The sequence below is a fragment of the Selaginella moellendorffii genome, unplaced genomic scaffold (assembly GCF_000143415.4).
Source record: "Selaginella moellendorffii unplaced genomic scaffold, v1.0 SELMOscaffold_4, whole genome shotgun sequence".
Lineage (NCBI taxonomy): Eukaryota > Viridiplantae > Streptophyta > Lycopodiopsida > Selaginellales > Selaginellaceae > Selaginella > Selaginella moellendorffii.
This window is the reverse complement of record NW_003314265.1, coordinates 2,083,793-2,110,056: the sequence shown is the minus strand read 5'-3', so window position 1 is coordinate 2,110,056 and position 26,264 is coordinate 2,083,793. Positions and strand designations below refer to the sequence as shown.

General features: G+C 48.2%; 3 protein-coding genes and 2 long non-coding RNA genes across 9 annotated transcripts in view; 2 read left to right on the top strand and 3 right to left on the bottom strand.

Moving 5' to 3' along the window:
• The window catches only part of LOC9653922 (shikimate O-hydroxycinnamoyltransferase), a 14,729-nt gene extending 6,481 nt beyond the window's left edge, over nt 1-8,248 (bottom strand). The window contains exons 1-2 of one of the 3 annotated variants that reach the window (XM_024669143.1): nt 7,738-8,248; nt 7,083-7,682 (exon numbers count right to left, since the gene is read on the bottom strand). In XM_024669143.1, coding sequence (XP_024524911.1) covers nt 7,083-7,682; nt 7,738-8,163 — 1,026 coding nt within the window. In that variant the 5' untranslated portion in view covers nt 8,164-8,248. Of the gene's footprint in view, nt 1-6,217; nt 7,683-7,737 lie in introns of those variants that run through there. The other 2 variants (XM_024669142.1, XM_002964093.2) reach the window with 2 other exon arrangements.
• Nucleotides 7-1,205, top strand: LOC112344427. Its single transcript, XR_002991683.1, has 2 exons — nt 7-787; nt 846-1,205. It is a non-coding gene; the product is annotated as an uncharacterized LOC112344427 (long non-coding RNA).
• A 118-nt stretch (nt 8,249-8,366) lies between the features above and the next one.
• On the top strand, nt 8,367-9,278 carry LOC112344426. Of its 2 annotated transcripts, none has more exons than XR_002991682.1 (3): nt 8,367-8,542; nt 8,617-8,741; nt 8,804-9,038. It is a non-coding gene; the product is annotated as an uncharacterized LOC112344426 (long non-coding RNA). The 2 variants fall into 2 exon arrangements; XR_002991681.1 differs by adding an exon at nt 9,086-9,278 and having other exon boundaries at nt 8,369-8,741; nt 8,804-9,019.
• Nucleotides 9,279-11,403: 2,125 nt separating this feature from the next.
• LOC9653921 lies at nt 11,404-12,978 on the bottom strand. 2 transcript variants are annotated; one of them, XM_024669150.1, is made up of 8 exons: nt 12,692-12,978; nt 12,484-12,633; nt 12,315-12,424; nt 12,108-12,160; nt 11,966-12,054; nt 11,884-11,915; nt 11,767-11,830; nt 11,404-11,714 (listed from the first exon to the last, which is right to left on the bottom strand). In XM_024669150.1, exons 1-8 carry the CDS (start codon nt 12,950-12,952, stop codon nt 11,652-11,654), a joined length of 822 nt encoding a protein of 273 aa, XP_024524918.1. In that variant the 5' UTR covers nt 12,953-12,978; the 3' UTR covers nt 11,404-11,651. The 2 variants fall into 2 exon arrangements, with proteins under 2 accessions (XP_024524918.1, XP_002964138.2); XM_002964092.2 differs by having other exon boundaries at nt 11,404-11,707; nt 12,692-12,975.
• A 543-nt stretch (nt 12,979-13,521) lies between these two features.
• Nucleotides 13,522-15,303, bottom strand: LOC9654689 (spermidine synthase 2). Its single transcript, XM_002964091.2, has 9 exons — nt 15,096-15,303; nt 14,894-14,970; nt 14,718-14,840; nt 14,556-14,660; nt 14,428-14,500; nt 14,303-14,374; nt 14,055-14,250; nt 13,873-14,008; nt 13,522-13,811 (listed from the first exon to the last, which is right to left on the bottom strand). Exons 1-9 carry the CDS (start codon nt 15,175-15,177, stop codon nt 13,707-13,709), a joined length of 969 nt encoding a protein of 322 aa, XP_002964137.1. The 5' UTR covers nt 15,178-15,303; the 3' UTR covers nt 13,522-13,706.
• Nucleotides 15,304-26,264: the final 10,961 nt, after the last annotated feature.

The window sequence follows — 26,264 nt, the reverse complement described above, 5'->3', positions numbered from 1 at the left end:
CCTCTCTCCACCCTCGCAAGGTAAGTTTGTTTAGGTAGGAGCGAGTAAGACAGAGATTTGGAAAGCGAAGCTGCTTGCAACGAGCTAAGAGGTATGCTAGAGGCGACCAAGAAATCGTGTTGAAACTCTCAGCGTTTGAAGATTGCAATGCAAAAGGGAGCCAGTGACACAACAAACAACTCAAACAAGCAGAGTGCAAGACAGAGATTTGGAAAGCGAAGCTGCTTGCAACGAGCTAAGAGGTATGCTAGAGGCGATCAAGAAATCGTGTTGAAACTCTCAACGCGCTCTTTCTTTTCGATTGCAACGCAAAAGGGAGCCAGTGACACAAAAATTAACTCAAACAAGAAAAGTGCAAGACAACGAGCCAAGGAACTCTCAACGCGAAGGGAAACTCACCGATGTGGACAACGCTGTGTGAATACGAACAAAACTAACGATCAGGAACACTGAGTTTCATGTTGCCAGGTTCGCGTGTGTTTCGATTTGTTCTAATTTCTTGTCATGAAGAAGCCAAGTGACATGTTGGTGCTACTCAACGACGATAAGAACTGAAAAACGCCATGTCACAGCAGAAAAATGCTACTAGATTGGAGAGATTTTGTGTCAACGTTTTGGAGAGATTTGTTGTTGCTGTGCTCAACGCAATTCCTGCAAGCCGAGAAACAACGCGATCTTCAAAACTTCAATCCAGCTGAAGACGTACATGACAATGACAACAACGATCATGATCCATCCCTGATCCTTGGCCGGACTGGTCAACTCTCGCACCTCTCCACCTCGCAAGGTAAGTTCGTTTAGAGCTTTTCTAAGCAATAAGCGAGTAAGCCAACGAAACAAGAAAGATTTGCTGAAGAAAAAAAAGCGAAGCTGCTTGCAACGAGCTAGGATCGAATGATCAACGATAAATGAAAGGCTAGAATTCGTGTTGAAACTCTCAGCGTTTGAAGACATCAGGTTCGCTCTTTCTTTTCGATTGAGAGTGTCGACAGGGTGCTATGCTCAACACGTAAGGGAGCCAGTGACACAGTCAAGCTAAGATGATATGCTCATCAAACAACTCAAACAAGCAAAGTGCAAAACAACGGCCCAAGGAACTCTCAATGCGAAGGGAGATGACGATACTTAGCCTCAGGTTTGCATGTGTTTCAATTTAAAATGTAAAAGACATGTAAAAGACAAGTGAACGTGTTGGTGCTGCTCAACCACGATAAGAACTGAAAAATGCTGTGTTCAAAAAAGAAAAATGCTACGAGATTGGAGAGATTTTGTCAACGTTTTGGAGAGGTTTTGAGTTATGTTGTTGCTGTGCTCAACGCAAGACCTGCGAGCTGAGAAACAACGCGATCTTCAGAACTTCAATCCAGCTGAAGACGTACATTGACAATGGTCCAACCTCAATGAAAACAACGATCATGAAAACTCCAAAGGCAAAGGAATTTGCATAGCGTGAATTTACAAGAAAAGACGCCTGAATCAACTCATATATTGGTTTGTCTAACTAGGATGTTTGCTGTTCAACGAAATGGAAGTCGAAGTTTAAGAGGTCCGTGAGCTGTTTGTTCTAACCAAAATGTTTACTCAAAGAACTCGACAACGCCAGGCTTCAACCTTCCAGGTCTATGTTCTCTTTAGTTTCCTTTATGGTTTCTCTAACTTCCTTTTGTTTTTGCAACACCATGAGATTGCGACGGTGCCACAGAACAACGTTCCAGGGCCAGCTAACGATGGGTAAATGGAAGTTTACGCTCTGGCAGTGGGAAAACGAGACGATCTACACAAAGCACTCTGTGGTTTCCTTGAAAAGAAATGAATACATTTACAAAGTTGCAAACATTTGTCAAGTAGTTATGTCTCTTCAGGCACTAGCTTAGCTGTTGTTTCCGTGGGAGTGGCCATTGCCACCGTCACTGACTTACAATTCCATTTATTTAGCAGTAACGTGTATCATACCCACCGGGACGGGAGCCGGTTTATGAGCTTTATTCACGAAGTTCACGGATGAATCATCTAATCAATCCTTACTCCCGAGATGCATGGGAAGCGGAAAATTCGCCCAAGAGCCAAGAACACTGGACGAACTGGAGATAAACAAAGAGAGGCACAATACAAGGTTAAAAATATTTTGCTTCTTGGTGTTAAGGTTTAACAAGTTGCTTTCTTATAATGTGAAAGCTAAGCCCAAAGCCACGTGACCCCCAAGGCGCGATTCTTTGTTTGAGTAAGAGCTTGCAAACTTTGAGTATCATAAGTGTCCCAAAGGGTGCTTGCCGTCCGCTAGGCAGTAGTGCGTTCCCTGGTCTCTCAAGTATCACAGTGTCCAGGCCTGGCAACAAAAGCAATGATACATTAGCAACACATCTCTCACTTTTTTTTCCCAGACATTACCAGCTTCTTTACCAGCAACAGCCCGTGGCAAAGTAATCTGAGAAGGCTCGTCGACCCCACCGAAAGGAAATTTCAGCGTAACTTCGTGCCTCTTGTTTGTTTCTGAAAAGGAATGAGATGCGAAGAGCAAATATAATGAACCAAGAGCGGAAAGTCTCACCCTGCGGTATCGACGTATCCCAAAGTTTGTGTTTCCCAAAGATCAACCGCTGCGCTTCTCGGCTCCCACTCGAGTAAATATAGGCCTGAAAGGAACAAGGCGACGATGCTTTGGCAACTTCTATCAGACCTTCGACTCAGCACAAGGAGAGTAACGTCAAGAAAGACTTGGCCTTTGAGTTCACCGTTTTTGTATCCTGTTCTCCAAATATATGCCTGTGATGCAAAGGATGAAGAAACGTTGATTCAAAACAAGACCAGACCTGGAATTGTTTGAGGGCTGTAACTTTGCGATCGGCAGCAATCATGCGAGAACGTTACGCTCTGACTTCGTCCTTAGGAGCATCACTTGGGGGAATGAGCTGCGTTTGCACGTTTCGCTCCTTCGTGTCTTTAAGAGCCTGCTTGACATAACACGAGAGCTTGATTTCTGCTGCCACCAAAACCAATGAAATCTTGGCTGTTGCCTGAGAAGGTCTAGATCATCTTGAGTCTCCTTCGAGTCGTAAGTAGCTGACCGGTGTTTTCCCACATTATCATGTGCATAGGGAAACAAAACGGGAGTGGTGGTGCACACGAGAAAAACATTTGATAAAAGCCGCATAAATAGACAGCATTTCTTGCGGGATAGTTTTTCCTTGGAGCTGCAAGGCTGAGTTTCTTCACTGGTCCATACAAGCGGTCTGTATGGTCGAGGCGAAACTGGCGAAGCTTAAGTGCGGCATCAAAAAGATAATGGTAGCATTCTGCCTGCTTCGCAAAAGATTAAGAGTTAAGCTGGCAACAATACTATCACCTGAGTTTTAGCACAGAACCACGAGTCACCCCAAACGTAAATCCCATGGTTTTTCACTAACACTGCCGTCATTCGTGGATAAGCGGCACTCTTCCAGCAAAACACGAATAAGAAAGACAACAGTGAGAAACGAACGAGCTTTTACTCACGGCTGCTGCTAAAGAATCCGTGAGCTCGTATTCATACGCAGAGTTTTCAATGATCGGGACTACGAGCTAGTGGTAGTAACCATGCCCTTCGATTCCTTTGATCATCTCCATGTCCACGACGGTGCGATGTAGCGCCGGCTGAGATCCAGAAGCTGTGCAGGCACGCAACAGCAGCACGGAAGAGCCATCCAGCAGGCTGTCCGATCAGCAGGATTCCTCGTCCCCTCCCGCTACTAGCGACGAGTAATTAAGTTTCGTTTTGGACTAATTGAGAACTTCCTCTTTTTGTCCTATGAACCATTGCCCCAATTGGCATATAAAATACTTTAGCTCAAACTTATGCCGCGGACGGGTTGGGGTCGCGACCCTTCCACTCTGCCCATTGATCGGAGCTCCAGCTTCGTTTAGATAGGGCTTTTCTTTGCGTTAGCAATAAACAGAGATTTGGAAAGCGAAGCTTCTTGCCGAGCTAAGAGGTCTGTTAGAGGCGATCAAGAAATCGTGTTGAAACTCTCAACGTTTGAAGACGCTCTTTCGATTGCAACGCAAAAGGGAGCCAGTGACACAACAAACAACTCAAACAAGCAAAGTGAAACAACGGATGGACAACGCTCTGTGAATACAAACAAAACTAGATCAACGACACTTAGTTTCATGTTGCCAGGTTCGCGTGTGTTTCGATTTGTTCTAATTTCTTGTCATGAAGAAGCCAACATGTTGGTGCTGTTCAACGACGATAAGAACTGAAAAACGCCATGTCCCAGCGTGTGCCAGGAAGAAAAATGCTACTAGATTGGAGAGATTCTGTGTTATTTTGAGATTTTCGAGTTATGTTGTTGCTACGCTCAACGCAAGACCTGCGAGCTGAGAAAAAACGTTTGAAGAATCCAGGTTTGCTCTTTCATTTCAATTGAGAGTGCCAACGGGGTCAAGAAGATGCTATGCTCAACGCAGAAGGGAGCCACACAGTCAAGCTAAGATGATATGCTCAATCAAACAACTCAAACAAGCTAAGTGCAAACCAACAGTCCAAGGAACTCTCAACGCGAACAGAAATTTGTGAATACAAACAAAACTAACGATCATTGACAGTTGATGATACTTAGCTTCATCTTGTCAGGTTTGCGTGTGTTTAAATTTGTTCTAATTTCTTGTCATGAAAAGGACAAGTGACGTGATGGTAATAACTAAAAAATGCTATGTCCAAGAAGAAAAATGCTACGAAATTGGAGAGATTTTATTGTTGCTGCGCTCAACGCAAGACCTGCGAGAAACAACGTTGGGCCAGAACTTGAAGACGTACATTGACAATGGTCCAACCTCAATGAAAACAACGACCATGAAAACTCCAAAGGCAAAAACATGAATTTACAAGAAAAAACGCCTGAATCAACTCATATATTGGTTTGGATAACTAGGATGTTTGCTGTTCAACGAAATGGAAGTCGAAGTTTAAGAGGTCCGTGAGCTGTTTGTTCTAACCAAAATGTTTGTTCAAAGAACTGGACAATGCCAGGAGAGAGGCTTTAGTTTTCTTTATGGTTTCCCTAACATCCTTTTGTTTTTGGAACGCCATGAGATTGCAACGGTAACGTTCCAGGGCCAGCTAACGATGGGTAGATGGAAGTTACGCTTTGGCAGTGGCAAAACGAGACGATCTACACAAGTGGTTTCCTTGAAAAGAGATGAATACATATACAAAGTTGCAAACATTTGTCCAGTAGTTATGTCAAAAAAGATTCCCGCTTCTGGAGGCTGTGACAGCTACTCAAGAGCTCGTTAAACCTCTTGTAGCTGTCCGAGCTTGAAGACCCAAGCTCGTCACTTCCAAAACTTCCAAGCCGATCCCTTCTGGCGTGAGCACGAGCAGCTTCGTGTCCTCTGTCCATGGCCGAGGAATTTCTTCCAGTCCAATCGCTGCTGCCTGAGTGTTTTCATCCAGCTTTTTGTCCAGCTTTGCCACTAGCTCGTCTCCAGTCGTGCCTCTGGCTCTGTCTGAGGGCTCTTCTTCGTCCCTGGCGTTCGGGAGTAGACTCAAAAGCTCGAGCTCATTTCTGCTTCTCAGGTACTTGAGCTCGTGCCTGAGCATTGCGTCCTTTGGCTTTGAAGTTGCAGCAGTCTCTTTGGTGTACTGCTGGTTGTATCTCTCCACAAAACTCACAACCTTTTCCTGGATCAACTCGGGGACGTCGCCACCTTGGAGCCGAGACGCAAACGCGAGACTCTTTTCGTAGTCCCCTACCTCGTCTCTGTGAAAGGGAGAGGCTCGCTGTTAAGACACATCAGCTTCGTCCAAACACCTGACGCCAGTTCGCCAGGATCCGGGCACCACCTTCCGCACTGCTCCCTGGCTGCAACACGGCTAGCCTCCGGTTCTTCATAGCTCAGGTACACTTCCAGCGGAGCAAGTAGAGACTTGTATTCAGTTTTGTATGACATGCTTAATCTGGTTTGGATTTATTAATTCAGGTTACTTGCATACTTTGTTTCCATCCTGAAAACTGTTAATGGTCAAGGGCATGAATAAAGACCATTAGCCAGGATTTTCTGACTACAATGAGGTAATTCTGCGAAGATAGCACACCATGTGGTGTGCTACCAGAAGGCTGGGCAGGTTCCTTTGATCAAAGCGCTGACAATCTCTCCAAAACGTAACCTAGTATGGCACGTTGAGCAACACCAGCATGTCACTTGGCTTCGTCATGACAAGAAATTAGAACAAATCGACGTAAACCTAAGTATTGTTGATTGTTCATATTCGCACAGCGTCGTCCACATCAGTGAGTTCGCGTTGAGAGTTGGCCCGTTTTTTTGCAGTGTCACTGGCTCCCTTTTGCGTTGAAAAGAAAGAGCGAACCTGGTGTGAGAGTTTTAACACAAATTCTTGATCCCCTCTAGCCTTTCTTTTATGGCATTGGATTAGGCAGCGAGGATCATGTTGTAGGAGGAGATTGGAGCACTAGATCCAAAGGCCACTAGAAATCAATCTGCCAGCGATTAACAAACTAATTTACTCTCCACGTCGTACAGCTGACGATGCCACTCATGAAGAGTGGCACCTCCAAAAACTAAAGTAGCCTTCGTGCATTGATTTCTGTCGAATTCGTGATGAAAACCACAGAAACAACAGGCCCCATACATCTTTAGACCATGGAGTCAAGAGGACCATTCGCCACCTTAGTCTTCGAGGAAGAAAAGGTCCTGAATCTTATTTGAAGCTCCCGTGCGGAGAGGAGCTAGCAGTCCAGGGTTGTAAACCTCGCAAAGAGCTCGCTTTGCAGCAGCCTCTTCATCTGCTCCTCGAGCAGCATCACCACAATCCGGCGCTCTCGCATCCCGCCCTGGGGCGTGGGAAGTAACACCACCACCCCGTTGCCATACCACGGCTCCAGCACCATCGAGAAGTGGGCCGGTCGCCCCCACCCAAACTCAAACTCGTACACTGGGAACGAGTGCAAGTTGACGCTGTAGATCCCCATCCCGGTGCTGGGTGGCGGGACGTTGAGCCCGATATCATGGCCCTTGCGCAGCGTCTCCTCCATCCAGTCGATGGTGGACTGGATCCTCTCCTGGCCTACGTTGCGGACATCCTCGTGGAAGAGCCGCGCGGCGTGGGAGACGTGCTTGTTCTTGAGAGCGCCCACGGCGCACGGCAGGCAGAGCGTGAAGGAGGAGGTGCCGCAGTACTCGCTCGGCATCGGTGGCTGCCACCGGTTTCTGCCCACCTTGGTGGACACCGCGTAGATGTAAGTGTTGGTCACCGAGTCGTCGAAGTCACGGGCCTCGGTGATGCACTTCCAGACGAGACCCGAGACGGCCTCGAAGGAGGTCGGGCTGCTGCCGTAGGCGAACGGGCCAGACGCGATCTCGTGCTTGAGCTCCGCGAGCTGCTGCTCGTTCATGTGGAATGCCCGGACGTGGTAACTGGGCTTGAAGTCCTGGGCGGCCTTGCCCATCTCCTCGGCGATGGCGGGGGTCACGGCAACGAAGTCCCGGACCGGCACGGTGACGCAGGGCGGATCCCGCGCCTTGAGGAGGCTGGAGTCGAAGCTGGGCGGTGGATTTGGCGGTGGGAATCCCCGGTGGAGCTGCGACCAGGCCTTGAGGAAGGGGAAGACCGAGGAGCCGTCCAGGAGGGTGTGGGTGGTGACGAGGCCCAGAGCTATCCCGCCACACCGGAACTTGGTCACCTGGGAGAGTAGTCAAAGCCGATCAAAGCCGGTCAAGTACGCGAACAGGTCTTACCTGAACTTTGAGCTGAGGGAAGTTCTCCGGATCGGTGATCGCGGTCTGGGCCGGGTTGAGCTCCTGCTCGATGGAGCACTGCTTCATGGAATCGCCCCAGTCGCCGAAGCTCGCATCGGCGAAGGCCACCACGAACTCGATGCCGCGGTCGTTGCACTCGAGGATGGGGCGGTCGAGGCCGGCGATCCTGGGCCTCCCCGCGAGCGGATAGTACGGGACGAGGATCCGGGAGAGCGAATCCTTCAAGCTCGCCACCAGCGAATCGAAAGAGCTTACGTGATCCAATGCAGCTGGGTAGTAGTAGACTTGCTTGAGATAGTTCTCGGCCAGGACCTGGATTTGGAAGTTGCAAAGCCAGAGGGTGCAGGGCTGCGGCGTTGGGACCGCTGGAACGATCGTGGACACGGACTCTACGCTCACAACCATCTTTGCAACCAACGATGAAATCCACAAAAACCACAAAAACACTCGAGAGGGAGAAAGAACACCAAAAAGACTTTCGAAATACACTGACAAACTTAGATCATCCCACACGAGACGTTTCTTCCCGAAGATCCCACGAGAAGAACGTGCTTATCGCACATTGTCCTAGATTGACAGAAAAATATCATTCATTTTATAGGGCTGTGTGTTGCGATCCTTGTTGGGTCGCCTCGTGCGCCGACCGTCAGGAGCAGCAGCACTCTCCGCGAGGAGGATCCCAGCTCCAGGAAGATTGTGAAGCCCTCGATTCCCTACGCCTCCTCCAGCGCTCCAAACCCACGTCAAGCCGGCTAGATTCTGGAGGCGCAGAGGAGCGGACAGGGTTTTCTTAGATTTGTTTTCCTTTTGTTCTTTTGATCGTGTGATTGTTTGATTTTTTTTTCCTCTGTTTGACAGAGTTGTGCGCGGCCGGAGCTTTCAAATGCGTCACGGCTTCGTATTATCGTCTTTCCATTCATCCTCTCGTACACAATGCTCCATTTGGTCTCCCTGATCATGTGAACCAAGCACTCTTAACCACGGTTTGTCTTGTGGATCATAGCGTATATACTGGTGATGGATGATCCTTGCGTTTTTCGCCTAGGTCCTGGGACTTGGATGGCTAGCTATCTCTTTGTTGCGGCCAGCAGCCTCGCGAAGCTCTTGACTCAATCGCCATCAGAAGTTTCCAAGAGGCTTTGCATGAAAGTTTTCACTTGCATGTTTTCTAGCGGGATTTGTTTTGTCGCGACCATAAAACACGTCTTTCGCTGCCGAGGCAACCTGATTTTTGCTCGTTCCTGCGCCTTTACGAGAATTGGTAACATTCATTTCCTCGACTTGGTTGATTGATGAGGATTGTTCTTCTTCGTTACCTTCTTCTAAGGAGGGAACATCCTTCAAGCAGTAAGACGCTTTGGGGAACATTTGTCACTTGGGACGATCACCAGAAGCATTTCTCGAGTGAGTCACGTCATTCTTTTCTCTCGTTCGTAAGAATTGGTCAACAGTGATATCTTATGGCACGTATGCCTGTAAGAATCCAGAAGAAGTAAAACCTTTTAACGAGCTCGCAGGAATTTGATAGGGCTGCACCCAAGCCGACTAAACAATCTCATGCAGGACATGCATGAATGCGTTGTAGCGGGTTCCTTAGTCGCGTATGCCGCGTTGATCATTCTGAAGTATAACTCTTAGCAGCTTCGTACCTTGCGAGGTGGAGAGGTGCGAGGCCGGTCAAGGATCAGCGACGGATCATTGAGGTTGGACCATTGACGTCTTCTGAAGATCGCAGGTGCCCAACATTATTTCTCAGCGTTATTTCTCAGCTCGCCTTGCGCTGAGCGCAGCATCCATGGAATTCGTTGAGCAAATTGTGCTCCACCCCATTTTCACGGTGCAAATAGCACAGTACTGTGACATCACAGAATTCATCTTGTAAACTTGGGTCCATTTCAATTTGCTTGAGAATCTGGCATTTTGCAATAATGAGCAATGGAGGAGTAAAACTCCATACTTTTACAGTGGTCCTAGCTGGAAACTGCTTTTCCCATTCGTCTGACGATTTCATGCCAAAAAGCTTGTTTTTTGTTGTGAAAGTTTCATATAGACAAACGCGATCAAGCTCTTGTAAGGCAGGACCAAGTTTACATCAGGACGTGAGCTACTTTTGCAAGATCTGGGACACCTATTCCCTTTCTTGAAATAAAAAGAAATTACAGAAAATTGCTAATAAATTACGTACTCTGCGACGCCAGTATACCCGTGAAAATCCTGTGCTTAGGGTGGAACACAATCCATCTAGTGGGAGTAAACCCCAGGAGCACCACACACTGCCCAATCCAGTACGTGTTGTACATGCTACAATACCACGCCTTGCCACCACCGTCATCCACAAAGGCATCATCTTTTTCACGTTGTGTACATGGGATACTTCATCCTGTTGGTCACTGCTAGTGCCACCATGTTGACAACTGGATTTGATTGATCAGGTGGTTGTTGCTACTGCTGAGGTACTGGTGAACTTTGACAAGGTCCCCACTCTTCCTCCTCTGGCTGTTTTTCTGTTTTCCTTCATAAGACAACTTCTACAGCCTTTTCTGCTTGTTCTTGTCATCATCTCTGGCTACACATGCATAAGCTACTGCTCTGTGGTTGAAGTCTGGTCTTCACTCAGCTTCACTCCTTGTGAATGACGCCCCAAACATGACAACTAAACCAGGAATACCAAGCTTGACACTCCAAGAGATCTCAGTGGGGCCCCTGGAAAGGACCAGACCTCTGGAGATTTTTAACTTGTCATGCCCAATTGTTTGGTATAGCGTTTTTCCAGAGATTATTCAATAAAAAGAGGATATTCGAAAGAGTCTGGTCGAAGTAGAAATTCCTTTGTCAGACGGTTTCCAAGCTCTCAAAGTTTAATCCATTTGAAGACACACTCACAAGCAAAAGTTGTGTTCGAGGAGGCAGTGGCAGGCGCTGCGACCCCGGTGTTTGATCACGTGTGCCTTGTCCGAGAGCCCTGGCTAAACATCAAGGCCGTGAAGAACCGTACTGTGTTCAAGGAAGACTGTAGGATGTTTAAGAAAATCATACACCATAATCCACAAGTAAAGATCTTTTTCTCGGAGTCATCGCCCTGGCACTGTGCTCCATAGAAGCATCGAGTTCACAAAGTCCATGTCTCGGACAAGACGGAGAAGCGTGCTTGAATCGGCCGTTTAAGTACTACAACTTGGGTGTGAGTAAGTCTCGCTCGATTCACGTAATCTTTGGTGTTAAATCTCGTATCGATCCACCACATGGCGCTGTGCTTGCCCGAGTTTGCAAACACTCGAAGAAGAAAGTGGACTGTTTGGAAAAGAGGCTTAAAGCTTTGAAGACAGCACAGGTATTTTGGATTCATCAAGAACGTTGTCAGCTTTTCTTTCTCTTCACGCAAATGGATGCTCCTATTGTGGCGGCGCCATCGTATCAATTTTGTACTTCAATAAAGTCCATGCATTCATAAACATTACAAAATCCACTGACACAATTGTAACGAAGGGATGCTGACTCCTGAGGGTGACGTCGTTGCAAATTTACCTGGAATAGATCATTCACTGTCTGTTATAGAAAATTTGATTTGCAGCAATTGAGCATTCAAAACCAAAAACTAAATAAGCATTCAAAATCAGATCATGCCTTTGTATTGGATGATGAGAATTGGCTTATCTATCTATCTATTTTATAAGCAAAACCGTCATAGGAAGACAGAATAATTTTTTTCTACAACCTCTCAGATCGAAGGCCTGCACTGAATGAGGGATATCTCACCCTGGACATTCCTGGTGAGTTGTATCACTTCAAACTACACACCATCCCACAATTATACTATTGATCAATCCAACCGTGGCCAGCCTTGATCGGCTTGGGATTTCACAAACTCAGCAAGAGCTTGAATATCTTGGTCACTAAGTCGGCTTGCGAATGTACATTGGCCTTGAGGTTTGCAGCCCTCTCCAAATCCCTGCGAGCTTGTTAGCTGAAGTTAAAAGGCTTCTCTGCTTCTATCAAATGGCTTCTTACAGGCATGCGTCCTTTGCCATAGTACGTGATTTTGACGATATCTTCCACTGTTGAGATGCCATTCCTGCGAATGAGAGAAAAGAATGACGAGAGTCACGCGAGAAATGCTTTTCCTACCGTTGGAGATCGTCCGCTCCAAGTGTGGCTCCCTGAAAGAAAAGTTCCCGTGAGTTTCAGATGGTCGTGCAAAGCGTCTTACTGCTTGAAGGATGTTCCCTCCTCGAGCATGGCAACCAATACATGATCTCTGGAACGTCTCAGCGCCTGTGCTAGCATCCGATTCTCCCACTAGAAGAAGAAGATAAATCAAGCAAGTTGAGTAGAGAGAATGAATGTGTTACCAGAATTCGTGAAGGCGCAGGAAAGAGCAAAGAGCAAAGCCATAGCGAAAGACCTGTTCGATGGTCATGGCAAAACAAATCCCGCTAGAAAGCATGCAGAATGAGAACGAGTAAAAACTTTCATGCAAAGCCAGGTTGGCTACTGTACATGAGCCCAAATATATACATACGCGCTTGTACTATACCTTGAGAATCCACAAAGTTTACCTCTTGGAAACGTCTGCTGACGATTGAGTCAAGAGCTTCGCCGAGAGGAGAGCTAACCCGACGCTGCTGGCCGCAAACAAAGAGATGGCCAGCCATCCAAGTCCCAGTACCTTGGCGAGAAAAGCAGGGATCATCCATCACCAAAGTCTATATGACAACAAGATCATACCGTAGTTGCCAGTGCTTGGTTCACATCGTCAGTGAGACCAAATGGAGCATTGTGTACGAGAGGATGAGTGGAAAGATGATCATACGAAGCCGTGACGCCTTTGAAAGCTCCGGCCGCGCACAGTGCTCCTAGAACCGAGCCTGTGATACTCTGTCACACAATCAAAAGAACAAATCTTAACAGGAGATGGCTATCGATCGTGTGTTACCTGCTGTGGAGTGGGCTTCTTGTAGGATTTGCCCCATCCCCTCTGCGGCCTCCAGAATCTAGCCGGCTTGACGTGGGGTTGGATGAGCTTGGGATTGAGGAGCTCGGCGCTGGAGGGGGCGTAGGGAATGCGATCGAAGCGCGGCCGCGAGGGCTCCACAATCTCCATCTCCGGTCGTCTCCTGGAGCTGGGATCCTCCTCGCGGAGAGTGCTGCTGCTCCTCACGGTCGGCGCACGAGGCGACCCAACAAGGATCGCCATCAAAGCCCTAAATGGATGATATTTTATGGCCTCTTTGTTTTTCTTTCTTGCGTCGATCGTTCTAGCTGCAGCCCTGCATTCTCTAGCTTTGCAACTTCCAGGGGGCGTGAGATTCGCATATGGAAGTTCCGAAGAGCCCGGACAAGGCGCTCGGGGCGATGGGGCTGGGAGGAGCGTGCTTGAAGCGGCCGCTCAAGTCTACAACGTTAACTCGGCTAAGTCTCGCGACCCAGCAAATCAATCAAGAAGATGAAGGAAGACAAGAGTGGTGTAAGCACTGAAAGGGCCGTGTTTGGAAAGTTCTAGCTCGAGGCTTTAAGCTTTGAAGATAGCACTAGAAACATATAACTGCCACTTCGTCCCAATGCCCCCATCTCCCATTACACAAAGGTTTCTTGGATTTATTTTTGACGTGTAACGCCTTGGATTATGAATCAAAGTCATAGTTTTCAAAGCATAGGAACACTTTCAACATTTGCTCACTTTCCATGGCATCACAACCACAGGAATGGATTTAGTGCGGCATCTGATTTACAAATAATCAGCAAGTAAGAAAGTTTAGCTCAAGGTTTTCCATCTGCCGCCAAATACAAACTTATAAATTCCAGACCCAGTACAGTAATGGTGAATTCTGTTGCTGGTGACATGGGACGAAGTGGTCCATGCTTGATTGAGCGCATGGATCAATCCCAGTTACATGTTTATAGGCCTGTCTTCCAAACTTTGATAACTCTTTTTCCATACCTGGGTACCTTTAGTGGTCATTCGCCACCACACGACTTCCACCACCGTCTTCCCTCTCCTTGACGGTGAGGACGTTCTTCGCAAACTCGGGCAAGCACAGCGCGCTCGCGTGCAACTGGTGGATCGGCCAACGGGATAAAAACGCTAGAAAATTACGTGAATCGAACGAGACTTACAGCCGAGTTGTAGTACTTGAGCGGGTGCTTCAAGCGCGCTCCTCCCAGCTGCATCGTCCCCAGCGCCTTGTCCGAGACAACGGGCTTTTCGAAATCGATCGCTTCCTTGGAGCACAGTACCAAGCCGATGACTCCACTGAAGTAAACGATCTTTAGCTTGTAGTGTGTGTTGTGCAACGAACCTCGGGTATGTTGGCACCGTCGTCCATGCGAATCTCACGCTCCCCTTGAACACTTGACGGCACACGTCTAGGTGGTTCTTCACGGTCTGGATGTTTAGCCAGGGGCTCTCGGACAAGGCACACATAACACCCCGGGGTCGCAGTGCCCGTGCCACTGCCTGATAGAAAGGAACCTCGAACAGTTCTTTCGCCGGTCCTGTAGAGTGTGTGTGTGTGTTTGGAAACAAGGTAAACTTCTAGAACAATACCATCTGGATCTGTTGAATCGATCAGGATCGCATCGTAAGTTTCCGGTGGAGCGTTCTTCACGAACGAGACCCCTGGAAAGGAGCTTTTTCAACAATTGGTACAAAGTGTAGCCATCAAAACCGACCGTCACCAATGTGAAGAGTGACCACAGGGTTGTCGAATCCACAGGCCAGCCCGGGAAAATACTCCTTGGCCACCTGTTTAAAATGGTGGGAAAGATTACACAAGGTTTTTTTAGGCTAACACGCTTACATCAATCACCATCTTGTCAAGCTCGCAGAGATCAATCCGCTCGATTGATGGGTACCTCGCGAGCTCCCTCAAAACTCCGCCATCGCCACCTCCCACGACCAGCACCTAGATTTAAGCTCGATCGGGAAACAGGCTTGTCCGATCTTTTCCAGACAAAATTACCTTTGTGGGGTTTGATATGGAGCACAAGGGGAGGTGTGTGATCATCTCCTGATACGAGCATTCGTCTCTCTCCGATAGCTGGATGACGCCGTCCAGAACTAGGACCCGCCCATGAGATCTCGACTGCCACAAGAAAAGAAATCATAAAAGGGGGAGAATCTCTCTTTACTTGAAACCTCAAACACGAGAACATCCTGGAACTCGGACTTGCCCTGAAAAACGATCTTGTCCACTTGCAGTGACAGCGCTTCACCTGCGAGAATAAAAAATGCCCTCGCTCGTGGTTAGATAAGAGAAGCCAATGCGCATCACTCTTTTTCTTTTTTTTTTTCTGGAGAGGACAGGATGCCAATTCATTAATCAAGTTTGTGCCATCACCTGGCCACATTCGGTTGATCTCCGAGAACCATCCAGCCATGATCTGTGACGACTTGTTGCTCGAGCTCACGCCGCCGTCCATCGCTATCACGCTTGCTTCAAACGCCTCGAACTTTTAAGCCTTGACCCTCGTTTGCTACAGGCACTTAAATGCCTCTCCAGTAGAAATGGTCAGTACATTACATGCAGTGACAATATGCTACCTTCTCTGATACTCTGAGAACAAAATCTTTGGGAAAACTAGAGGAAAAAGAAAGCTTGCAAGAGTGATGCGAGTTTCTTTAGCTTTTTCAACGTACTTTCACATTTTGAAGGCCTGGTCGGAGATTCCAAAAACTAGCTATGGGATTAAATAATAAAAATTACAAAAGTATAATATTTCTTAAGGATACTATTAAGTTGTTGGTGGCATTCCATTTTACATCTAGACATTGGCAGTTGGTCCAAAGTTATTGGTGGCATTTCATTGCCAACACCTTTGGTCCTTAATTACCCATGTGAATAAAATGGCCTATAGACATTGGTAGTTAGTCCAAAGTTGTTGGTGGCATTTCATTGTTAACACCTTTGGTCTTCAAGCCATTCACCACTACTTTTGTCACCAAAATGGCCCACTACCATGTAAGCTTCTAAATTTAAACTTCCTAGACTTTATGCATTATTTAAACCCAAAAATGCTTAATTTTAAATATTCCAATTAAAAAAAGGTGTGATTTATAGGTTTTTTTCTTTTTATATTTAAACTTCATAGATTGTCACTCAAGTCATTTTCTTTAATTGTTTACAATTCATCATATTTCCTTGTAAATTAATGCCCTCGTGAACAAAAGTTGAAAGTTATAGCTCTCCTAAAAGCCCCGTTCTTATACTTCCTTGTAAGTTAATGCCCTCATGAACGGAAGTTGAAAGCTATAGCTCTCCTAAAAGCCCCGTTCTCTTGACATTTTACCTCTCAAATCAATCCCAATTGGAGAAAATTGGACTTGCCAGATGTCAATTAATATATGGTGCAATTCTTGGACCCAAGACCTCTCTAATACCAAATATAAATTTATGAATTTAACTATAAGCGACTAAATTTTCCATTCTACTTTAATCACTTAACCACACTATCGACCAATTAAAGGAGTTTCATTCATAACCTCCCTAAGTCTAATTCAGGATTTGGGGCTTGCTAGCCTCGAGAATGGCATCAATGCCACTCAACCTTTGCACATAATCTAAGTGCTCCACGTGTCCAATTTCACGATCGATACCCTAAAGTACCACTAACATATTAGCCCGTTACACTAAAGCTATGCCGCTTCACATTGGTCACACTGGTGGTCTAACACCACCTATATCACAGTCCCATCTCTCAAAGATTGGGCCATCCATCCATGAGTGATCACCCCAGATCCACTCCTTAGCATCCTTAGGATGCCCACAGATATAAAGAATAGCCTTCCCAATATCCCTTTTCTGGTCCTCTCCAAGTCCCTTTCTGTCTATGGCCGTGTTTGCCAACACTGCCATTAGATCAAGGCCCACAAGCTTGACCACTAAGTCTCACAGTCCTCTGGGACTTCTTCACCACATGACTGTATCTTTGGTCACTACACCAGAGGATTGCACCTCTTCCTTTCCACAGTCTAGGCCTTTGGGACAACATTTCAGAACATCGTGGCCTTACGCAAGCCTTGTGGGTACTCTCCCTACCTTCCACATTTGGGTGCTTTAGCCATGGGCTTAGAGTGAAGTTCCGTTAAGCCACGCTAGGTATCCAAGTAGGTAGTGCCACCCATGCTTGGATTAGGAGCATCGACCATTCGATCTCCTGGGGGAACTAGAGCTGACTCTTGAACACTTTACTAAGCTACCCCGCTTGTCGGTCCGTATTCACTCTAGCCTTGGACTTCCCAGTGGTCAGCTCATCACTCAACAACTGGGTACAACCTTCCTGGGCCTAGGCCAAACTAGCCTTTCCTGGCCAAATTAGTTTTACTTGGCTCCAACCCCCACACTCTCCCTATTATACTTTTGAAACCCCTCGTAGCCCCCCCCTCCCGGGGGGATGATCACTTTGGGCTTTCACCAAACTACCTACATTAGTATTCGGACTCAGACTCAAACTCAAACTTGGTCTCAGTCCCGGTCGCGGACTCGGACTCGGTCTTGGTCTCAGTCCCGGTTCCACCTCGGACTCCACCTCGGACTCCATCTCAGACTTTATCTTGGACTCCATCTCGGGTCCATCTCGAACTCCATCTCGGGTCCATCTCGGACTCTATCTCGGGTCATCTCAGACTCCATATCGGACTCCATCTCGGGTCCATCTTGGACTCCATCTCGGACTCCATCTTGGGTCCGTCTTGGACACCATCTCGGACTCCATCTCAGGTCCATCTTGGACTCCATCTCATGTCCATCTCGGACTCCATCTCGGGTCCATCTTGGACTCCATCTTGGGTCCTCTTGTGTCCCTTTTCTAGAGACTCATTTATTGCTTGGTTTGTGCTCGTACCTTGAGCACTTAACCTCATAAGGACCTTGTCCTTGTTTTTAGCCATAAGATCACCTAATGATTTAACTTTGGCACCTTAATAGGTTTGCCAATAGGTATTAGGTCTTCCAGACCTTTAACTTGTTGGCCATGACCTCGGGGGCATCCCCCACACTTGGCAGTGCACCCAAGCCAGCCCTTTCGGCCAAAGGTCCATAACAACTGAGACTGAGTGTCCCCATTTCATTCACCACGTCCTTGGTGCCACTCGTACCAAAGTGTTCAAGTTAGATATGCCGAGCCACACTAAATAATGTAACCATGCATCATGACTTTGGGGCATCCCCCTGTTTGGCGGTGTGCCCAAGCCAGTCTCCTTACTAATAGTCCATGACCACCGAAAATGAGTGTCCTCATTTTCCAAACCATCATCACACCCTAGTGAGTTGGGACTCGAATGCAAGCACTAGAAGGTCGGGACTTGAACCCAACCTCCATATATGTATCTACGGATGGCATCACCCAGGATGTCTGGCATAACTCCCCATGTTGGTGCACCAACTTATACTTAAAGCACGCTACAGATCACAGATTAGGAACTTAGTTCCTCTGCACTGCCAAGTCCTCTCACTTGACAAGTTTGTGATTATGCATAGACTCCTCCATGCTTGGCCCTATGGGCCACACCTATTGAAGTTAGCACTTTCAACTAAGGGGTTTGTTCCCCTGACTTGCCAATCACGTTTTGCAAGTCATCCAACCAATGTAACATGGTTTTATGTATAAGCATGAAAGTCCTTGACCATTGACTTTTGTTCAAAGCTATCCCTTTAAACACTCGGGGACTACTTCCCCAACGTTAATAGCATTGCCTTATGGCAAGCTTCAAAACCACACTTCTGCTGTGCCACTATGATTTTGTGCGTTCTATGAACCATTTACCCTTGGCTTTTTTAAACTACTTAGAATTGTCTTTGGGAACCTTGAAGGAACTTTTTCCCTTAGCTTGCTAAGGCTTCTTCTTTCGCAAGTTTTCTAATTGTTATATGGTCTAACACAAACAATTCCATGCTTTAGATTCTCCATGGCATCACAGTTACTAATGACAACATGCTTGAACACCCACTTAATTCTCCACTTCCAACTGGCATAACCACCTTTGGTTATGGTCTTCAACCCCTATGGTTTGGTTCTATCCCCTTACTATTTGTTTTTGGCTTTACACCTTTTTGTAAGGAACCAACTCGCCGAGGTGTTGTAGGCTAAAGGAACCCCGAAAGCATGACCAAAATGACAAAGAGTTCATCGGATGGGATCAAGTCGAAGATCGAGTCCAAGACCGACTCGGAGACCGAGTTTAAGATAGAGTCCGGAATCGAGTCCGAGGCCAACTCGGGGACCGAGTTCGAGACCGAGTTCGAGACGGAGTCCGAGATCCGAAATCGGGTCCGAGACCGAGTCCGAGGTCGAGTCCGAGGTCGGGTTCGAGATCGGGTCCGAGATCGAGTTCGAGATCGAGTTCGAGACCGAATCCGAAGTCGGATCCGAAATCGAGTCTGAGATCGAGCCAGAGACTAAGTCCAAATACTAATACGGGTCAAGGGGTGAAAGCCCAAAGCGTGCGTCTCCCAGGGGGGGGGGGGGGGGCTGCAAGGGGTTCCAAAAGTATAGTAGGGATAGTGAGGTCCAGGAACCAGTTTTGAAGGGACTCTCCAGTGGGGCTTCCAAACCGACTTGAGGTTGAGACTGGGACCGAGGGGCCTTGGGTGGGAGTGAGTATGGACTTGGTTGGTGCCAGAGGGGCCATCCAAGGAAGTGCTCAAGAGCAACTCCCACTCCTGAAAGGGAAACCGATTGCAGTGCTCCCGGCTCATGTGGAGTGGTGCCCCACTTGAGTACCATGTGACTTATTGGTCGTCGCCCTTCCTAGGGGCTTGGACCTTCCCTTCGGGATGGAAGTGGGGGGGTAGAGGTACCCATACCGGGCCGTTAGGCCATGGTGTTTCGCCCCGACGTCCTGAAGCAAGTGTTGTACCCAAGGCTTGGGATTTAGAGGGTCCCATAATCAAGTCTTGTCGTACCAAGGGGTGTTAGGGACTTGGAGGCTTGGTGTGCTTGGTTGCTTGTGCCTGTGGGGAGTGTAGCCGAACTTTAAGTCCAGTCTAACCCGGGGAGGGGGATTGGGAGAGATTTGGGAATCCGTAGATGGATGGCTAACACTCCGTTGCTTGTGCAGTGAGTAGCTGAAACCAAGTAGGACCAAGTAGGAGCTGGTACAATAGGCGAGAACCTTGGCAAGGGAACTTAGCACAAGCCAAGGCAGTGTTGGTCGGATAGACGAGGTAAGCTGACAAATTGGAAAAGAAAAATTTGTGGCTTACAATTTGGTATCGGAGCCTTTTCCTCAGTTCTAGCGAAGGATAGAAGCGGATTGCTGGGAGATGGCAAAGGCAGGGCGTAAACGAACCCAGGCGGAGATGGAACCTCCGCCGGAGCTGGAGCCTTCGGTCGAACAAAAGGCTATGGATGAGGAATCCTTGCATGAGGAGGGCTCTAGTGAGGAAACTTCCAAACAGGAGTCCGGTGGCGAGGTTCGGTCGTCCAAGGCTCGATTGGATGTGCTAGAAGGACAGTTGGCACAGACCAATGCCCTGCTGGAGACTCTCGTACGCAAGCTAAAGCGTGACGAGAAGCAGAAGAAAAAGAGAAAGACTGCGGATGCTGGCAGTGCAGAAGGTGCGGACCCTTCGGCAGGGACTGAGGCAGAACCAAACAAGGTCGAACAGACCAAAGTAGAATCAGTCCCTCAGGCAGTTCCCAAGTACAAACCAAAGCCCCCACCGGTCTTCAAGGGAGTGAATGACTATAAAGTGGTGGAGGATTGGTTTTACGATATGGAGGACTACTTCCGAGCGTTGCGATTACCAAGCTCGGAGAAGGTCCCATGTGCAAAACCATACTTGGCAGATAATGCCAAGTCTTGGTGGAGAACGACGGAGGCCAACGAAGGACCGGTGGCCACTTGGGACATGATGAAGGTGAGGATTTGCGCAACATACGTTCCTCCGAATGCCACTCTGCATCTGAGAGGTGAGTTGAGTAGGCTGAAGTAGACTGGAACCATCCAAGAATGTGTGAATGGGTTAATGGCAAAGAGGATACTGGTCACGGACATGGGGGATATGGATGCGTTCCAGGCCTTCATATCAGGTTTGCAAACCTGGGCTCGCGGTGAGGTGATGCGGTGGAACCCGACCAACTACAAGGAAGCGTTAGATGCGGCCATCAAAGTGCATTTCAACAATAATCTGCAAAAGGGGAACACGACGGGGTCGGGATCCACGTTTAGCAAAGGGGCAAAACCAAGGGGAACGTATAGCAGGGGGAAATTCAAGAAGAGTTTCTCTAAGAATGAGTCCTCGGGGTTCCGGAAAAGCAAATCCGGTGGCCAGCGAACGAGTACGTGGGGGAGTCAAGCGAAAAAATACAAACCCACGGATAAGAAGGTCAAGTCGTATAGCAGCGTGGGAAACAAAGTATGCTACAACTGCAGTGAAGCGGGACACTTTTCGAGGGAATGTCCCTACCCGAAGAAGGCCAGAGCCAATATGGCCATTAAGTCGGGTGAAGTCCAAATTGAGGTATGTGATCCAGTCCCTAACTCAAAGTTACTCATTACACGAGCAACTTTGGTAGAGAGTCGTTCGCGACATCTACTAGCCCTCCAAGGGAAGCTCGGAGGTAGCTTTGTTAAGATCCTTATTGACACGAGTGTTTCGGATAATTTTGTGGCTGCAGACATAGTCCGGCAAGCCGGACTAACGGTGCAGCGGCTAGGCGAACCAAGGACTATAGAGTTTGTTCAAGGTAGCCAAAGCACCGATGAGGTACTTCGACAAGCGAGAGTCGAAGTAGGGACATGGAAAGTAGACATGGATTTCACCGTGTTGGACATGGTGGGATTTGACACGATCTTCGGAATGGATTGGTTTAATCGGTTCGTGGTAGCTTTGCATGGATAAAGTAGGAACCTTGTGGTACTGGCGAATGCCCAAGGAAGAAGATCTAGGGTGGAGGCCCAGGATCTAAAGGTAGGGCAAAGCAAGGCCAAAAATTCCTGCTTAAACCTGGTGTCCACGAAAGGACAACTCACCAAAGGAACTAAGGCAGCCTTTTTGTGCTTACTCTTGGTGAAGAGTGACAAAAAGACAGGAACGGAAGAAGTACTTTTGGTGATCCAGTGGGTGTTGGACCAATTCCACGGAGGAGCTACCGGCGGGGTTGCCCCCCGCACGACCGATAGAACATAAGATTGAGCTGGTCGAGGGTGCTGAGGCGGTGGTTCGTCCCCCCTATCATTTGAACGAAAAAGAACTCAAGGAGCTCAAGTGCCAACTAGAGGAGTTGGTGGACAAAGGGTATGTTAGGTTGAGCAAGTCGCCATAAGGGGCGCCAGTGCTATTTGTGAAAAAGAAAGATGGTTCTATGCGCATGTGCATAGACTACCGGTTGCTCAACAAGTATACAAAGAAGAACAAGTACCCTTTGCTAAGAATTGAGGACCTGTTCGATAGGTTGGGAAAGGCAAAATACTTCTCGAGGATTGACCTAAGGTCAGGATACTACCAGATTAGGGTAGCCGAGGAAGATGTCGAGAAGACAACCTGTCGAACGAGGTATGGGAGCTTTGAGTTTCTGGTGATGCCCTTCGGGCTATGCAATGCGCCGGCAACGTTTTCGGCATTGATGAACCACATCTTTGTACCCTATCTGGATCACTTCGTGGTCGTCTATATCGATGACATCCTGATCTATAGCGAGACGGTAGAGGAGCATGCCGAACACTTGGCGAAGGTGTTTGAGAAACTAAGGGAACACAAACTGTATGCTAAAGAGAGCAAATGTGACTTTGCTCAACAAGAGGTAAAGTTTCTCGGGCATGTGGTGGGCTAGGACGGGCTCAAGGTGGACCCGGAGAAGGTCCAAGCGATCCAGGAATGGGAGCGACCATTGAATGTACATGAGTTGAGGGCGTTCTTGGGGCTATGCAACTACTACCGAAAGTTTATCAGACACTATTTGAGAGTAGCCCTGCCCTTAACGGACCAAACCGGAAAAGGGAAGATGGTATGGACAATGGAATGTGAGGCGGCATTTGTCCACCTCAAAGGGAAGTTGAGGAAGGCTCCTGTGTTGGCATCACTAGATTTTGGTAAGGACTTTGAGGTAGACATGGATGCTTCGGACTTTGCGTTGGGCACAGTTTTGAAGCAAGACAACCATCCTGTAGCGTTCTTCTCGAAGAAGTTGGACAAGGCTCAATAGAAGTGGCCTGCCCACGAGAAGGAATTGTTCGCGGTGGTCAAGGCGCTCAAGGAGTGGCGACACTACCTTGGGAGACACTTCAAGGTTTACACGGACAATGTGGCAACGAAACACTTCTTGTCACAGCCCGACCTGAGAGGGAAACAAGGTCGGTGGGCCAATGCCTTGGCCGAGTTTGATTGTGAGATTCTATACAAGCTTGGGAAGAGCAACATCGTGGCAGATGCGCTAAGTCGAAAAGCGATTTTGAGGTTGGTGATATCCAGTGCAACAGCAACCTTCTGGGACGATGTGCGGACAGCATATGAGAACGATGGTCTAGCACAAGAAGTGTTGCTGAGGAATCTAGAGGCACGGGAAGCTCACCAGAGAGGTGAGCTGCCAACGGAAGAGAAAACGGGCTATGTGGAACGCAACGGACTCATCTATTACAAGCAAATGAGGGTGTATGTTCCAGAAGGGGAACTAAGGAAGGTAGCCTTAGAAGAGTGTCATGACGAGCCTCTTGCGGGACACGGTGGAGTGCCCAAGACGATGGGTTTACTCAAAAGGAAGTACCATTGGCCAGATATGGCTAAGGACGTCCAAGACTATGTAAAGACATGTCCAACATGTCAGCAGGTCAAAGCCATGACTAAGGCTAGTGGGGGCTTGTTGCAAAGCATCCCAATTCCAAATCGTCCGTGGAAATGTCTTACGATGGACTTCATCACGGGACTTCCCCCAAGCAAGGGGTTTGATGCGATATTCATGGTGGTGGACCGATTTTCGAAAATGGCACATTTCATACCCACCACAACGGAAGTGGATGCGGAAGGTGTGGCAAAACTGTTCTTCGAACAAGTGGTTCGAGTGCAGGGCAGGCCGGAAGAGATAATCTCAGATCGAGATAAGATCTTCACTAGTAGGTTCTGGAGGACCCTCCTGGAACAGTATCGCACCAAGTTGAAATTCAGCACAGCTTATCACCCACAGACAGGTATGGGGTATTAAGTCAAGTTTGGTGGCACTAACACTTCTTGACAGACGGACAAACGGAAAGGGTGAATAGGCAGCTGGAGGATTATTTGCGATGCTATGTCTCGGGAGACCAGACCGATTGGGTAAGTCATTTGGGACTTGCGGAAATGTGTTATAACAACTCACCACATTCGAGTATCGGGGTGAGTCCATGGGAAGTCATCAATGGGCGAGCTATTGAAGGTCTTGTGGAACTCGGTGTGGCCGAGTATCATGGAGAGCTACCCGTAGTGGAGGCATTCACGGCGGAAAGACTCAACATTTGGAATCTAGTGAGGGATTCCTTAGAACGGGCGCAACAAAGGCAAACCAAGTACACGAACCAGAAGCGCCGGGACGTAGAGTTCCAAGCTGAGGAGAAGGTGTGGCTGAACACCAAGAACCTCAGGCTACCAAGTGGGATCAGTCGGAAGTTGACCCAAAGGTAAAAATGCATGTATTCCTGTAAATGAATTGATCTTGAGTTCCTTAAGCAGGTTTGCGGGGCCTTACGAGATTGAGGCTCGAATCGGTAAAGTGGCTTACCGACTCCGACTTCCTCGAGAGATGGGGAAGATGCATCCCGTGTTCCACGTGAATTTACTCAAGCCGTATTTTGAGGATCCGCTTCGCAAGGACCAAGTAAGACCTTTACCTGAGGTTATTCAAGGAGAGGAGGAATACGAAGTCGAGGCCATCCTCAATGCGCACAAAAGCAAGCGACAAGGATGCGAGGTGAGAGAATTCCATGTGAAGTGGAAAGGATTTCCACACTGCGAAGCAACATGGGAACCGGAGGAGAACCTAGCAAATGCGCGAGATCTAGTGGAGGAATTTCTGCAAGGCAGAACTCTATGTACTTATGCAAAGTTCAATTAAAGTATCAATTTGTGAAGTTGAGCAATGGCATATGTTGGGACCTGAAGGTGCGCCGAAGGTAAGCTAATTAGCATGGGTTAGCTAGGTCGACCAAGCGTAGGGAGCTACGCCTGACTCCCTGCGGGGATGTCGAATCCGTAGACGTATTCTACGGAGGTTGGGTTCGAGTCCCAACCCCCTAGTAAAGCAAGGCTGGGTTCAAGTCCCGACCCTATACTAGGGCATGGTGAGGTGAGGAGTATAAGGACACCTATATTCCGTTGTCATGGGCTCTTGGCCAGGGAGGCTAACTTAGGCACACCGCTAAGTGGGGGGATGCCCCTGGAGACATGGTCAACAAGTCGTAGGATCAAAAGAGAGACGTTCGATGTGGGCATCGAACTTCTTCTATGGGTGGTGGAGTTGTAAGGAACCAACTCGCCGAGGTGTCGTAGGCTAAAGGAACCCCGAAAGCATGACCAAAATGACAAAGAGTTCATCGGATAGGATCAAGTCGAAGATCGAGTCCAAGACCGACTCGGAGACCAAGTTCAAGATAGAGTCCGGAATCGAGTCCGAGGCCAACTCGGGGACTGAGTTCGAGACCGAGTTCGAGACGGAGTCCGAGATCCGAAATCGGGTCCGAGACCGAGTCCGAGGTCGGGTCCGAAATCGGGTCCGAGATCGAGTCCGAGACCGAATCCGAAGTCGGATCCGAAATCGAGTCCGAGATCGAGCCAGAGACTAAATCCAAATACTAATACGGGTCAAGGGGTGAAAGCCCAAAGCGTGCGTCTCCCAAGGGGGGGGGCTGCAGGGGGTTCCAAAAGTATAATAAGGATAGTGAGGTCCAGGAACCAGTTTTGAAGGGACTCTCCAGTGGAGCTTCCAAACTGACTTGAGGTTGAGATTAGGACAGAGGGGCCTTGGGTGGGAGTGAGTATGGACTTGGTTGGTGCTGGAGGGGCCATCCAAGGAAGTGCTCAAGAGCAACTTCCACTCCCGAAAGGGAAACCGATTGCGGTGCTCCCGGCTCATGTGGAGTGGTGCCCCACTTGAGTACCATGCGGCTCATTGGTCCTTGCCCTTCCTAGGGGCTTGGACCTTCCCTTTGGGATGGAAGTGGGGGGGTAGAGGTACCCATATCGGGCCGTTAGGCCACGGTGTTTCGCCTCGACGTCCCGAAGCAAGTGCTGCACCCAAGGCTTGGGATTTAGAGGGTCCCATAATCAAGTCTTGTCGTACCAAGGGGTGTTAGGAACTTGGAGGCTTGGTGTGCTTGGCTGCTTGTGCCTGCGGGGAGTGTAGCCGAACCTTAAGTCCAGTCTAACCCGGGGAGGGGGATTAAGAGAGATTTGGGAATCCGTAGATGGATGGCTAACACTCTGTTGGTCATGCAGTGAGTAGCTGAAACCAAGTAGGACCAAGTAGGAGCTGGTACAATAGGCGAGAACCTTGGAAAGGGAATTTAGCACAAGCTAAGGCAGTGTTGGTCGGATAGACAA

Coding starts and splice junctions, on each gene's coding strand:
- LOC9654689 (XM_002964091.2), bottom strand. CDS start 15,177: ATGGACGGCGGCGTGAGCTCGAGCAACAAGTCGTCACAGATCATGGCT. Junction 14,971..15,095: donor GATCAACCGAATGTGGCCAG/GTGATGGCACAA, acceptor TTATTCTCGCAG/GTGAAGCGCTGTCACTGCAA. Junction 13,812..13,872: donor TCAAGTACTACAACTCGGCT/GTAAGTCTCGTT, acceptor CCGATCCACCAG/TTGCACGCGAGCGCGCTGTG.
- LOC9653921 (XM_002964092.2), bottom strand. CDS start 12,952: ATGGCGATCCTTGTTGGGTCGCCTCGTGCGCCGACCGTGAGGAGCAGC. Junction 12,161..12,314: donor TCAGCAGACGTTTCCAAGAG/GTAAACTTTGTG, acceptor ACCATCGAACAG/GTCTTTCGCTATGGCTTTGC. Junction 11,831..11,883: donor GGAGCGGACGATCTCCAACG/GTAGGAAAAGCA, acceptor TCTCATTCGCAG/GAATGGCATCTCAACAGTGG.